Genomic DNA, 14381 nt, shown 5'->3' with positions numbered 1-14381 from the left:
AGGCCGCGGGCACAAAGCGGAGGAAGGTTCCGGCTTGAAAGAAGCCATCTTCTTCAACCTCTCACGTCCCCCCTCCTCCCCCCAGCAAGGAGGTGCTCCCGCGATGCCGTTCAACGGTGCCGCTCCCACCGCGAGCGAGGTGTTCGACGAAATGGCCGAAAGGTATATCTCTTCGGTCTTGGGCTATTCTCTTTCATTTTTCCCATTATTCTCGATAGCTCGTGACTTGTTATCCTTCACTATAGTGGTGGTTCGAACAATGCAACAACCGAATTCGTGAACTTGTTGGGTCGTACATATACCAGCCCGTAAAAAAAGCATATTCCATGAATATACTTCCTTACGGGTCCGTTTGGAGGTCTGCATCTGTGCCAACCCGTGCCGGCCCGCAAAAGCAGTTTTGCGCGAACTGCAAACACGTTTTGCAGGCCGGCGTTTTGCGGGGTCTGCTAGAGTTGCTCTTATAAGGTGCTCATAAGGATAGGGTGTGGGTGTATGCATTCATAGAGGTGAGTGTATGCGCATGTATATGAGTGCTTTTGTCTGTACTGTGTTAAAAAAACACTACAAATTTACCCTACAATACAGAAATTTCTGCTCGCTACTTTTTTCTTTGCAGAATTTTCCAAACACTGGAATACGAGATGGAAATCACCAAAATGGGCAACGGAATCACACTCGCACTCCTGTACACGCGCAAATACCCTTTCACACACAACCTACCCGTTGAAATTTGAGCACCGTTGTCAACACTCGGCACAGATCTTAACCGCCGATCCAACGGCCACCGCGCTAACCAGAGGATCACCGGATCAGGGGGGTGCCGGTTCCCTAATTCGTTTCCCTCCACGGGGGAGGTTTTCAATTTCCCGTGTACCATATCCCGCGCGGCGGCTGGCCATTCCCTCCGCACAAACCCACCCAGATTTCCTTCCCCATTCCCCAAAACTAGGGCTCGGCCTCTCGCTCTCCCTCTCCGGCGCGCGCGCGTAGGCCTCAGCCTCCGCGGCCTCGTCGGCGCCAGGTGATCTCGCTGTCCCCGACCCAGTCGCCTCCCGTCTTTGCAATTTCTCGTGTTTTCCCGGGGACCTTTCTGGTGCGAGTTCACGCGGCACCGCGGCCGCGGGATCTCTTATCGTGTTCGTGGCTGGGAGCGGCGAGGAGGGGTTGTTTTCGGTCCTCGGCGGGGCTGACTGTACGGTTCGATGATAGGGTGTTCGACGGAATGCCTGCCTCCGCGGGGAGGGGTTTGTTCAATTTCTTCCCAGCCAAAACGTAACCCTGTGTGCGTATGGTATATGCACGGCCAAAAATGCATTGATTTTCAGTGCTATCGATTGTTTGAACAGAATCATGTCCACAGGACTGCAATTGATGGAGTATGGCTCATCTCATACTCTATTTCGTCGCCCAGCACACGCCTGCTTTAGAACCGCTGCGATTGACTGGATAACTGGACTTAGTCTTGCCTTATCCGTTTGTTTTCGCCTTTTCGGTGAGCTCTGATGATGGTTGGTCAAAACCCTAATATGGATAACATCTTTAGGTCTACTATTTTAAACAAGCTTTCAGTTATTTATAGCTTGTCTTCAGTGAAGTTTTGAGCTTCTGATATGATCTCACCATCGCAGTTGCTAATGTAGGCATCCTTAGTGATGTATACAGGGCTCACCATCATTTGCATTCTTGTTTCTTACTCTGTTTCTTGCATCATATTTTGTAGGCGTGCAGAAGTTATATCTATCACACAATTTGAGGCATTTTGAGACTGCCCGCACATGCTGGCAGAACCACGCAAGTGCTATTTACACACCTCAGTTTGGTCTTGGCTCCTGACTTTGTGAGATCTCATCACCAAACATTCAATAGCACTTCATGCCCTAATTACCATAGCAGCGAATGCAAGGAAGCAACAAGCTGAACGCTGGCTCCAGCTGCAATGACAAGCCGCCAAAAGTCAATTGGCCACATCATGCAAATGCTATACAAAGCTCCCTTAGCAAAGATGACTTTCTAAGTTCAAGCTTTCTGTTCTCTTTACCCACACAAAGGGCAAATCCGGAAGCGAACTGCAATACAATGCTTTCTTTAAGGTATAATTCTGTTATATGCAATTAGTTGATCTTATCGTAGAGACAGTTGTTCACCACATCAGCAACAAAACTCATATTCCCAGGTCCGCTGCTTGTAAAATTCAAGGCCCAGAACGCCTTCAAGTTCCATGGATCGAGAAGGTATGGCAATAATACTGTAACATGCTATGAATCATCACACAATGCTTAAAAATGCTATAGCTACACGATCACTTCGACCTGGCTTGTCTTTTACTTCCATGCCAATCTTACTGTAAGAAGCAGTTTTCTTTCAAAACCATGTTATAAAAGCTATTAGATGCTTGTTTGTCTTGACTAAGTGCAAAACTAGGACAGTTTGTTTTTCAACTTGTTAGCTGTCCACTAAAGGCGCATCACATTTTGTTGGAGTTAGGACTGGTTACCCACTTGCTGCATGCCTGTAAATTCAATCCTGGCTTGTCTTTTACTTCCAGTTTATCGCTTTGCTGAAAAAAAAGCATAAACCTTATTGCCACTATCTAAAAAGTTCAGTGTGTTCTGTTCATTTTTGTGTGGTTATTATCTAATGACACTTCTATGACAGGCCTGGCGTTCTGTGTGTAACACCCAGGTGACCTGTAAGAATTATTTAAGACCTGGTTTATCTGCAAAGGTGAAAGATTGTGGCAGGGATTTTTCTCCTATTTATGCAACAGATTCTTCATATAATGCCAACAAATTGGATAATGTGCCGAAAAGTACAATCCCCTCTCAGGAAAGTCTGCATCGCCGCACTGAAAGTGGTATCCTGGAGCAAAATAACAGCCATCGGCTGGCAAGCACCTGTACAACGGCTTACCGGAGCAATTATGTGGTTGGAACAACATATCAGAGCAGTTTTGCCAGAACTGATGCTATGTCATGCCAGACTGTTCCTGTTGCTGATAACATGTGTGCTGATGATAAGTTAGATGCCATGGATGATGACGAGATTCTGGCGGTAGGTGCTTTAATCCGATAAATTTGATATTTTATCTACTGAATTATCTTCCCAGAATTAGATGAACATACCATCTTATCATATCATAATTGGTGACAAATCTAGTTATGTTCCAGAGTATTGATGTGGACCGCATAGTTATGGAACATTATGAAGCAACAAATACACCCAGAGGGTTAGCATCCCGGCAAATGTCAACTCCATCAGGAAACAAGTGTAACTTCACAGGTTCAGATGATAATAGTTTACCACAAGAACTCTCTGAAATTTGTAGTCATGGTTACAAAGTAAGCAAAGTATTAGTTGAATCATCATTCATGCTGTTCACGTAGTAGCTATTTCAGCATGTTAACTCACAAGTTAATACAAAACTTGTGCAGCTAGCTTTTTGCCCAGAGCTGAATTATCATTTGCAAGGGATGAAGGATCAGTTGATTGCAGTATCCAATAAACTTCTTGATGGTTCTGGAGAACTCAATCCTCAACATTCTGAAGAGCTTCGTCAACAGCGGTTTGGTTCTTGGGCCTACTGATTATTTTTGTGTATATTATGAAGCTCGGTTTACCAGTATTAATACTGATATTTTCTGTGGTTATACACTGCAGTGCACATCTAAATAAACAGATCCAGATACTTGGGGATTATATGGCGAGGCCAACCCAAGACGATGAGCGGCAGAGATCACACTCTATGGCCTCCACAACAGCTGCAGAAGGGCATCACCCCCCTATGACCCCAAGCACTTTTGTGGACAATAATAGATCCCAATCTCAGTTTTATGATATGAATGGACCCTGGGACGGTGGTTCATGCTATACTCCTGCTCCATGTACCTACATGGATAGTAACATACCGTTAACATCGGTGCAGAGAGATTACACCCGTAGAAATATAGATATTAGCTACACCGACGGTTCTGGTGATAAGAAGTGGAGCAGCACAGATTTTCCATGGACCAAGGAACTTGAGGTTATTTATTTTCTTCAAAATCAACTGTTGATTACTTCATTAACATTGGCTTATGACAGTCACTAAGTTTGACTGCATCTTCAGGTCCACAACAAGAGAGTATTTGGAAACCGTTCTTTCCGCCCAAATCAGCGAGAAATAATTAATGCCACAATGAATGGTAGTGATGTTTTTGTTTTGATGCCAACTGGTGGTGGAAAGAGTTTGACCTACCAGGTAATAAACCATGCTTCTACAAATTTCTGCCCTTTTTTGATATGCTATGCATATTTGAAATACTGTATACACCTTTTGACTCTTCAGTGGTGATTTTTGTGAATTTGTTACTCCTTTGCCTTTTGTCTTTTCTAGTGCTCACATATGTATGATACTACTGGCCAAGTGGTACGTTTAAGTTTTAAACATGGAAGATGAGATAATTTCTAAAAGAGTTTGATCAGATGAGCGTTATGAATTAATCGATGGTCTTGCAGGGAATTAAAACAATCCAATTTATTCAGCATTGACTGCTAACTACATCTGCAAGATTTTATTTCCTCAAATTAGCACTGAACACTTGTCTATTAATTTGCAGCTTCCGGCTCTCATTGATGAGGGCATAACTCTAGTAGTTTGTCCTCTTGTTTCACTCATCCAGGACCAGATCATGCATTTATCACAGGTAATGCATTATCTCATTTCCTAGAACATATTTCTTTGATGTTGTTTTGACCACTCACCTCCTGTCTGGAGCAGGCAAATATTCCTGCAACTTACCTCAGTGCCAACTTGGAATGGACAGAGCAGCAGAGAATATTAAGAGATCTAATGTCTCCTACATCTACATGCAACTATAAGCTACTATATGTTACTCCAGAAAAAATAGCTAAGTAAGTGGAATGCTGTAAATTCCACATCACAGGTCTGAAGTAGTTATATTTGGACTTTGCTGCATCATCTCTGAACTGCTGTTCCAAATTATCCTTTTGCAATATAGTGTAACTTCCATACTTATTTAATATGACCTGGTGGCATTGTTTAGTAGTTCACTTTTTCCAGATCAAAATTAGCTGTTACAGTTCCTTTTTTTTTACCTAACTTCTACATTTGAAATCCCTGAATGCACTTAAGGCTTAAGCTCTCTATTAGTCCCTCGCTTGTACATACTCTTCTCTGTCAGTTTATCATTAGGTCTGTTCTACTATCAATGTATTTGGTAGTAACTGGTAGCAATTTCCTGGGTACAGGAGTGATGCTCTGCTGAGACAATTGGAAATTTTATATTCACGAGGTTATCTTTGTAGAATTGTTATTGATGAAGCTCATTGTGTAAGCCAGTGGGGCCATGATTTCCGACCTGATTACCAGGTACTTTCTACCATGAAGACATATGTTCATGTCAAATACTCCCTCTGTTTCAAAATATAAGACGTTTTTTGACATTACGATAGTGTCGAAAAGCGTCTTATATTTTGATACGGAGGGAGTAAGAGACAATCATTTGATATAACTTTCGTACATGATCTCTCAGCATTTAGGTCTCTTAAAACAAAAGTTCCCAGAGACACCAGTCCTGGCCTTGACTGCAACAGCAACTGCGAGTGTTAAGGAAGATGTTGTGCAAGCTCTAGGCCTTGCAAACTGTGTTGTTTTCAAACAGAGTTTTAATCGTCCCAATCTGAGGTAAGTCTGTCAGAATATATTGACATACAACTTCTACTGTACAAATCATCTCAGCGCAAGTTTTGCAGGTATATAGTGATGCCCAAGACAAAGAAATGTCTTGAGGATATAGATTGCTTTATCCGTGAAAATCATCCTAAAGAATGCGGCATCATATATTGCCTTTCAAGAATGGACTGTGAAAAAGTGGCCGAAAAACTAAGGGTTACTTCTTCAGACTTTAAGCTGTTCACTGTTCAAGCATGCTGTGTTCTCCTTTGATATTTAATATTGTTTGCTGGAGCAAATCCGTCCTTACCAATCTTTTCAGTATTCTTATGTGTTTTCCAGCTTTTGCTAAATATAGACGTTCAATTTTATTTTGGGTCAATCTTCTTGTTTATCCTGATTCCTGAGCACCTGTCTCTACAAAGACGTCTTTACCACTACGGAATATAGATGAACACACATGTCAGTGAAAAGGGCTCTATGTTTATTTTTTTGTAATTTGGGCCCCATATTTGTAAAAGGAGTCACACTTTGGTTTTAGTCTCCGCTTGGTAAAATTAGTTACACATGTTGGTGTGCGCCATCAACAATTCCTACCTGAATTAGGTTTCATGCGTAAACTAATATAGATGCACCAAATCTTAGAAATCTTGTGAGATGTTTCGAAAGTTAATGCACAACCATGTTGAATAGTTGGTCTCTTAACTCAAACATGCCAGATAGAGGGTTTGGTAGTGCACATCTCATGATATTTTTGCCCAGATTTACATGTAGCAGTCTCATTACGTGCTCAAGTGGGAGCCATGTCAGTACCTGATGGTTTTAGAGTGCATAGGTTGATGTCAACATTTTACTTGTGCTAGTCTGATGATGTGATAAATCCCAAGGCTGTAATTGGATTTAGTCAGAAAATAGAAATTTGATGGGCTATGCAAATTTGAAGTGCTTAGCGTTTGAACTACTGACCTGTCTGACTAATCTTGTCTGTTTCCTGTTTATTGACACAGGAATTTGGGCACCAAGCAAGACACTACCATGGTAGCATGGAGCCTTCTGATAGAGCAGCTGTTCAGAGGCTATGGAGTATGGATAAGATAAACATAATCTGTGCTACAGTTGCATTTGGGATGGGTAATGTGATCTTTGAAACATCTTCAAATGAATTATTTATCTGCGCCCCATGTTAATGTTCCAATTTGCAGGTATCAATAAACCCGATGTCCGTTTTGTTATTCATCATTCCCTTCCCAAATCAATTGAAGGGTACCATCAGGTAAGGACTTTGCACAGGAAACTGCATGATTTAAGCTGTTTCATGACTGAGTTTTCTTTTAGGAGTGTGGACGTGCTGGTAGAGATGGACAACGCTCATCTTGTGTGCTGTATTATAACTATTCTGACTATGTAAGTCTAGTGGCACCTTATTGTCAGCCTGTCATCTCATCAGTCATCACAAACAAGTAATTTTCTTGCCAAACTATCTAGATTCGTGTCAAACACATGATTACGCAAGGATCTGCAGAGCAAGTAAGATCAAGCTCTTCGTCCTCACATGGTCAAGCACTTGCAACACACAAGGAGAATCTCTTGTGCATGGTATAGATAAATCTATATGCATTTTGTTCGTCGAGGTGTAGTTTGGAAGCCGTCATAACCATGTATTTTCCCCCTCTTCTACAGGTTAGTTACTGCGAAAATGATGTGGATTGCAGACGTTTGCTACAACTGATCCACTTTGGAGAGACATTTGATCCATCACATTGTTCAAAAACATGTGATAATTGCAAGAAAGGATTGAGATGGATTGAGAAAGATGTGACCAATATTGCTAAGCAATTGGTAGGTCCCTAAGCAGATAGCTATGCCCTGCCTCCTGAACACATGCACACCTCTCTGTGAACTTACATCACCATCTTGTTGCTTTTTTAGGTTGAGCTGGTCTTGGCGACAAGGCAGTCATGTTCGAGTTCTCATATTCTTGAAGTTTACAGAGGTTCCTTGAACCAAAATGTATGCCATTCTGCTAAACGCTTGGAATTATTGTTCTGAAGTTCATTAATTCTGTTACTTGCTACCGGTGTCAACTTTCTACGATCTGGATATTGTGCATCTTGGTTTCTTGCTGGAGAAATCATGGTGAAACTACATACTTGCGCCTAGATTGTAAATCTTGTCAACTACTGCATTTAGGTCAAGAAGAACCGTCATGATAATTTGCCTCTTCATGGGGCTGGGAAGAATCTAGCTAAAGGCGAGGCAGCAAGAGTACTGCGGCATCTAGTAACCGAGGGAATACTTACCGAGGATGTCAAAAAGAGTGATATGTATGGATCAGTATCATCTGTTTTAAAGGTAGCCGAGGGAATACATGATCCCTGGTTGGTTTATTACTTTATTTTTGAGATGATTTTTTGGCAACCTTCTTGTAGCTGCCTTTGGTTTTATACATACGTTTTCCTTCCTTTTTTTTGTTGAGCAGGCGAATCAGGTTAAAGTTGGTGGTCTTCGCTCTGGCAATCAGATCGTCCTTAAGTTAGTTTTCTGCCTTGTACATGTTATAAAATTTATTGGATGTTCTGCATTTGTCTCTTCTCTTCAAGTTTGATTTACATATCTTGCTTTTATTGAGAAATATTTCCTTTTTTGTGTGACCATACAGTTCTTTTTCATGAGTTCGCCAAAAATCTTTCTGGGGTCCATCATTAACTAATAATGTCTTTTAAGTGATGGTTTTATGGCAGTATCAGTTTGCACTTCTAAATTTGGTTTGCACAATATGATGTTACCGACAATCTGATCTTGATTTGTAGAACTGAATATATATAATGTCAAATGTCATTATAATTGAGACTTCGTTGAGTATGACGATTTTTTGGCAGTAAAAGTTTAAACTCATATTGCTTTTTTGCACAATGTAATGTTACCGACAATCTGATCTTGAATTAGAACTGGATATGTAATGTCAAATGTTGTTATCGACTGAGACTTAGTTGAATGCACTTCAAGTTGGAAAGTTGAGCTTTAAAGTTAAATCAGGATATCACATACTCCTACTAGAGTACTTTCTTTAAATTTAAATTTCATTTAATATTCCAAACATCTTGCTTATAATGATTTGTATGTTATTTTGCAGGTTTCCCACTGCTGACAAAGCCCCGAAGATGGGGAAACTTGATGAATCATCAATCTCACAAGTCAATAAGACTGTTCAACGGCAGAGTGAAATGGATGAGGTAGTTGGTCATTAGTTATAGTGAATCCTCTTGTGTGCATTTATTTTTGTTCATTCTAAAGGCTATTCTCAATTGCAGAATTTTTCATCGCTGCTCTATGAAACTTTAAGAATCCTTAGGTCTCAGATAGCGGAGGGTACTGCAGGATGTGGTGTACACCACATATTTAAGTAAGTTTCATGTTATACCTTCAGCTGTGCAAGGACTCGCTGACTGACTTCTGACGTGGTGAATTATTCATGTTCAGAAATGAAACACTGAAGGAAATTAGCACTCGGATACCAAGGACAAAAGAAGAACTTTTGGAGATAAATGGCATCGGCAAGTAATGACTCTAAAAACAATATATTCAGTGCACATTGTAAGGTTGGCAACGCAGCTCTGGGAACTAAAGCAAAGCATTACTTACGGCTTTACATACTTTCTTTCAGGGTGAAGCTCAACAAGTATGGGGATCGCGTACTTGCAACCATAGAGGAGTTTCTCAACCAATTTCCAAACGGAAGCAAGAGAAGCAGCAGCAGCGGCGGCAGTAACGAGCAAAATGAGGCCGTGAAGAAGCGAAGGGGCTTCACCGCCATTGACACGTCTGGTAACGGCAATGACTTTGAAGAACGCACAGTTCAGTCCAAGAAACACACGGGAAAGACACGAAACAGCAAGCAGGGAATACCTGATGCTGCAAGCGTGATCCAAGACGTCCGCTACATAGATGTTGACTTGGACGGATGCGAGGAGGTGGATGAGCTGTGCAGCAGCGTCCAACAGCCTGTGGCCTCTGGTAGGGTTTTGCCCAAGTGGACGGCTGGCGGTAACGCCCCCACACCTAATATATTTGAAGAATTTAAATACACCAACTAGGCTTGTAGGCATCTAAGCCTTATATATATAGGTCACGTGTTTCAGGGTAGTTCTTGTAGGCTGTAGCAAATGTAACATGATATTCTTCTGTGGGGTAATCTGGATTCGGTGGACATGGAAATGTATGTACCACACTGCAGTAATAGACTACTAGTGTCTTATCAGAACTGTCTGAGGAGAACTACCTGCCGAGAGAGGTTGCTTGATTATGCTGCATCTTCAATCTTGGTGTACCCGGGTGTGGATTGTAGCAGCTTGGTGTACCCGGGTGTGGATTGTAGCAGATGTGGCTTCTGTTTGAAGCCGTCAGTTAGCTGTCTGTCTGTTGATGCATGTTGCCTGTTGCTGTTGGCTGTTGATTGTTGAACCCTGAAGCAGGCTGCATTTGCATGTGCCGTCGCGGTATGTTCTGCGAGACTGCAACGGCCTAGCTACCTTGGGCAACCGACGCAATTTTTGTATTTGCCAATACGCAGGTGGCATGTTCCATTCGACCAACATGCTCGCTTTAATATGACGGCGATCTCCAGGTTTGTTTGTGAAGCAGTAGTACTAGCAGTACACTTTTTTTGATTTGAAATTCTCGTTTCCTCGAAAGAAAATATCGTTTGAAGATGCTCTTCTTTTCTTAAAATACACATTATTATTAAAGGGAGATATTGGTCGCTTTTTTTAACCCGATAACAGGAGCTGCGCATTTATTTTTCTCGTGTCATTTCGGCAACAGGTCCCTGCCGGAGACATCACCGTCCCTTTGAAATCACCAAAGTCAACCGATGCAAAGGCTCATATACTACTCTATACTATCACACATGCGACATGTCAAACGCCTCCGGTTGATTTGTTCGAGTAGTGACGCGAGATTGGATAGCGACGCGCGAACCACCGAACAAACCTGCACGTCGTCTGCATAAGCTTCCCCCGCTTGCTCGCTTTCCGCATGGTTTTTGCTCCTTCCACGGACGCGAAAAATATTCGAGAGAGCGGCCTGCCTCCGGCATACGACCCCGATTCACGTAAGCAGCATCCAGCGGCCCCGGTGGTGGCACAAGTCTGTCCCGGTCGGCGCGCTGTGGCCTGTGGGGCGGAGCCGTGGCTTTAAGGTTGAGTTGTAGAGTATCCTCATTACCTCAAACAGGAAAGGCCAAGCAATAGAATCAAAAGCCCTCGAGATGTCCAGCTTCAGGAACACCCCGGCCTCCTTACGAGTATGTATCTTTCTCGCCACTTGTCTAACATGATAAAGTTGTCGTGCAAATGTCTGCCACATATGAACGCGGATTGATTTGCCGTAACAATCTCCTTCATCCTTCTCCTCGCACGGTTGGCCAACATTTTGGCAACCAACTTGGCAGCGCTGTGAGTGAGACCGATGGGGCGAAAGTCGCCCACCACCTCGGCATCCGACTTCTTCAGGATGAGCACAATGTGCGCTTTGTTCAGCTTTCCAACCCCCCCTCCCCCCCGTCCTCCACATAGAGCTTCATTACCATGGCCATAACGTCGTTTTTAATGATCTGCCATGCCTTTTGGTAAAAAGCGGACACGAAACCATCCGGTCCAGGGGCGCAATCCGGAGGCATTTCCTTAATGGTGTTCCAAACTTCATCCTCGGTAAAAATGATTTCAAGGTTTGCCAGGTCATGCGTCTCCATACCCACAAAGTTCAGGTCTAGGTCGGCCTCTCTGGGAACGGCATGTCCTAACAGATTTTCACTGGCCTCAGTGAAAATCTCCCCCTTCCTCTCCTGCTCCGTGACAAGCTCGTCGTTATGTCTGATGTGGGGTATGAAGTTTTTAGAGCGTCTTCCATTCGCCACGGCTTGAAACAACTTAGTGTTAGCATCTCCTTCACGGATCCACCGCTGCCGTGATCGCTGACGCTCAATGGTGCGTTGCAGCGAAGAGAGCCCCAGCAGCGCATGTTTAACCATTCTCCTAAGCCATTGCTCCGCCGGGGTTAGAGCTCTTGCTTCCATGGCGCGATCGAACCTGAGGATGACATAGTTCGCCACGGCGATTTGGATTTTAATGTTACCAGTCTTCCTTTGTCCCCAAGCTTGTAGAGCCACCGCAGTATTCCTAAGCAAAGCGTCCATCCACTTAAAGGGGTCAACAATAGTATCATCGCACACCCAAGCGTCGCGGACAGCCTGCTCAAACCCCTCCAACTTGGTCCAATACATCTCGAAGCGAAATCTTCGCTTAGGGCAGAGGTAGAAAATGGATGGCGTGGGTTGCTATACTGCTCAGGACGGCATCCACTAAGGTGGTGGTCAATGGTGTGCCGGGCAAAAGTTTTGTGCTAGCACAAGGATTAAGACAAGGAGATCCGGTATCCCCCCTCTTGTTCATCATCTCTATGGATGTACTCTCTTGCATCATGGTCAAGGCAGCTGAAATGGGAGTGCTACGACCGTTCACCGGGGTCAAGCCTAATCAAAGTGTGTCTATATATGCGAATGATGTGGCCCTTTTCGTCAGGCCTAACGAGGTGGATCTTCGGTTCGTCACTATGACCCTCAAAGCCTTCGGCGATGCGTCGGGTTTAAGAGTGAACCATGCCAAATCTTCTGCCATTATGATTCACGGAGATGAGGAGGATCGAAATAGAGTTACCAACTTGTTGCACTGCAATCTAGCGAAGTTCCCTTGCAAATATCTAGGCCTCCAACTCGCCATTCATCAACTTAAGAGGGCAGATTGGCAGCCAATGTTGGATAGCGCAAAGAAGTGTGCCCCGGGATGGCAACGTGGCCTACTGCAGAGATCAGGACGGCTGGTGTTGGTCAAGTCTGTTGTTGCAGCGAAACCCATACACCACTTTATGATCATAGATGCGCCTGCATGGGTCTTCGAAGAGTTGGACAAGTGGATGAGGGCCTTTTTTTGGGCTGGCAAAGAGAAGACCTCAGGGGGCCAATGCATGGTCGCATGGAACGCGGTATGCAAGCCCACGTGCTTTGGAGGGCTGGAAATCAAGAATCTTAAGTTGCAAGGTCTTGCATTACGAGTCAGGTGGGAGTGGTTGAAGCGAACGGACCCGGAGCGCCCATGGCAGGGCCTCAGCTTGATGAAAGATGAAGATGCTTGAGCAGTCTTTGACATCATGGTTAAAATCGAGGTTGGGGAGGGCACCAAGGTCCTATTTTGGAGAGATCATTGGATCCATGGCTTTGCCATTGCTGACATTGCACCTATGATCCACGAGATGGTGGATGTGCGCACAAGGAATAGACGCACCGTCAAGGAAGGGCTGGACGAGGGGCGATGGTTGCAGGATGTCAATGGAGATCTGTCCTTTACGGGCCATCTACAGCTTGTGCATCTCAACCTCGCCATGAGCACGGTGCAAAGAGATCTTAACGCCCCGGACTATTTCTCCTGGCCCGCTGATCCATCTGGGATGTACACTGCGAGGTCGACTTACCAGCGGTTATGCCTTGGTCATGAACGAGCCCCCTACGCTTCGTGTATCTGGAAGAGCTAGGCACTCCTGAAGTGCAAAATTTTCATTTGGTTGGCTGTCCAGCACCGCATTTGGACTTCGGATCGTAGGGCAAAGCATGGCCTCCAAGATCATCCTTCGAGTTGTTACACGTGTCTGCAGGACGAAGACAATGCCGAACACATCTTGATCAAATGTGGGTATGCACGACATGTGTGGCACATCTGCTTTGACACCCTCCACCTAGCCATTAGGGCCCCAGTGGTTGATGACACTTTCTTGAAGTGGTGGATCGAGACTAGGAGGAATGTGCCCAGCGGACTGAAGAGAGGCTACGACACCTTCGTCATTTTAGTAGCCTGGGAGCTCTGGAAGCAAAGAAACGCACGTGTTTTCAACAGGGTGCAGCAACAAAGGACCCCGATGGAGTTGGCGGATGATATCTTCCGAGAAGTCAAGCAATGGAGCCTTGCTAGATTTGGAGTTGGTAGTTTAACACATTTTGTGAGAGTGTAGCCCTAGAGTTTTCGTTGCTGGGTGTTAAGGGTGTGGTGGGTTTTGGCCTAGCTGGGATGCTCTCATCTAGCTAGTGCCGCTTTTGTACATTCACTCTCTTTCTTCTATAAAAATATGGTACGCCTTTGGCGTACTCTCGAAAAAGAGTTGTAGAGTATCATTTTTAAGTAAGAATATTAATCCCACGTAGAGCTTAGAAAATGGTCTTTAACTCTTATATAAGTTTATCGGAATGTGCCTATAAGTTAGTTGTTGCACACCACGCGACAAGTGTGGTAAAAGCAATCTCAAATTGACAAAAAAGTTAGTTGTTGCACAAGGCAAAAAATGGTGCGCTGGTGGAAATATCGTGAGAGCGTTTTTGACAAGAATTAAAATGCACTAGATTAAAAGTAAAAAATAAGAGAGTAATGAAAGCCATGAAAACTGCAGTACGGTGAGGCGTTCTCAGGTAGTACCCACTACTATGTATGTTACTTAATTATGTGACGCATAATTCTAGGTTGAGAAAGTGAAGCGGATTCTCCAACGTTTCCCCCCTTAACCCTAAAAACCTCTGGCAGCACCAAGGCGACTAGGGTTTTGACCATGAAACTTGAATTCGCCTGGGGATTCCTCGCCAGGGTGAGAGAGAGCGCATTGGAGGCGG

The 14381-nt window shown here is 43.9% G+C and overlaps 1 protein-coding gene across 3 annotated transcripts; it reads left to right on the top strand.

Moving 5' to 3' along the window:
- The first annotated feature begins 828 nt into the window (after nt 1-828).
- Nucleotides 829-9991, top strand: LOC123189243 (ATP-dependent DNA helicase Q-like 4A). 3 transcript variants are annotated; one of them, XM_044601615.1, is made up of 25 exons: nt 829-1024; nt 1724-2093; nt 2177-2234; nt 2659-3054; nt 3171-3341; nt 3435-3565; nt 3661-4024; nt 4109-4240; nt 4599-4685; nt 4760-4893; nt 5251-5371; nt 5535-5686; nt 5755-5890; nt 6682-6805; nt 6877-6947; nt 7010-7078; nt 7160-7270; nt 7355-7513; nt 7604-7684; nt 7865-8026; nt 8154-8206; nt 8808-8907; nt 8986-9077; nt 9155-9232; nt 9339-9991. In XM_044601615.1, exons 2-25 carry the CDS (start codon nt 1900-1902, stop codon nt 9766-9768), a joined length of 3606 nt encoding a protein of 1201 aa, XP_044457550.1. In that variant the 5' UTR covers nt 829-1024; nt 1724-1899; the 3' UTR covers nt 9769-9991. The 3 variants fall into 3 exon arrangements, with proteins under 3 accessions (XP_044457550.1, XP_044457552.1, XP_044457551.1); XM_044601617.1 differs by having other exon boundaries at nt 9155-9228; nt 9339-9603; XM_044601616.1 differs by having other exon boundaries at nt 9155-9268; nt 9339-9473.
- Nucleotides 9992-14381: the final 4390 nt, after the last annotated feature.

Source organism: Triticum aestivum, chromosome 2A, assembly GCF_018294505.1.
Source record: "Triticum aestivum cultivar Chinese Spring chromosome 2A, IWGSC CS RefSeq v2.1, whole genome shotgun sequence".
NCBI classification, from domain to species: Eukaryota; Viridiplantae; Streptophyta; class Magnoliopsida; order Poales; family Poaceae; genus Triticum; species Triticum aestivum.
Note: the sequence above shows the minus strand (reverse complement) of the source record. Positions and strands in the feature narration are given on the sequence as shown.

What these genes read in the sequence shown, in the direction of transcription:
- LOC123189243 (XM_044601615.1), top strand. Translation starts at nt 1,900, where the DNA reads ATGCAAGGAAGCAACAAGCTGAACGCTGGCTCCAGCTGCAATGACAAG. An exon ending in GAAAGAGTTTGACCTACCAG is followed by an intron (nt 4,241 to 4,598) that starts GTAATAAACCAT and finishes ATTAATTTGCAG; the next exon opens with CTTCCGGCTCTCATTGATGA. An exon ending in AGGAGAATCTCTTGTGCATG is followed by an intron (nt 7,271 to 7,354) that starts GTATAGATAAAT and finishes CCTCTTCTACAG; the next exon opens with GTTAGTTACTGCGAAAATGA.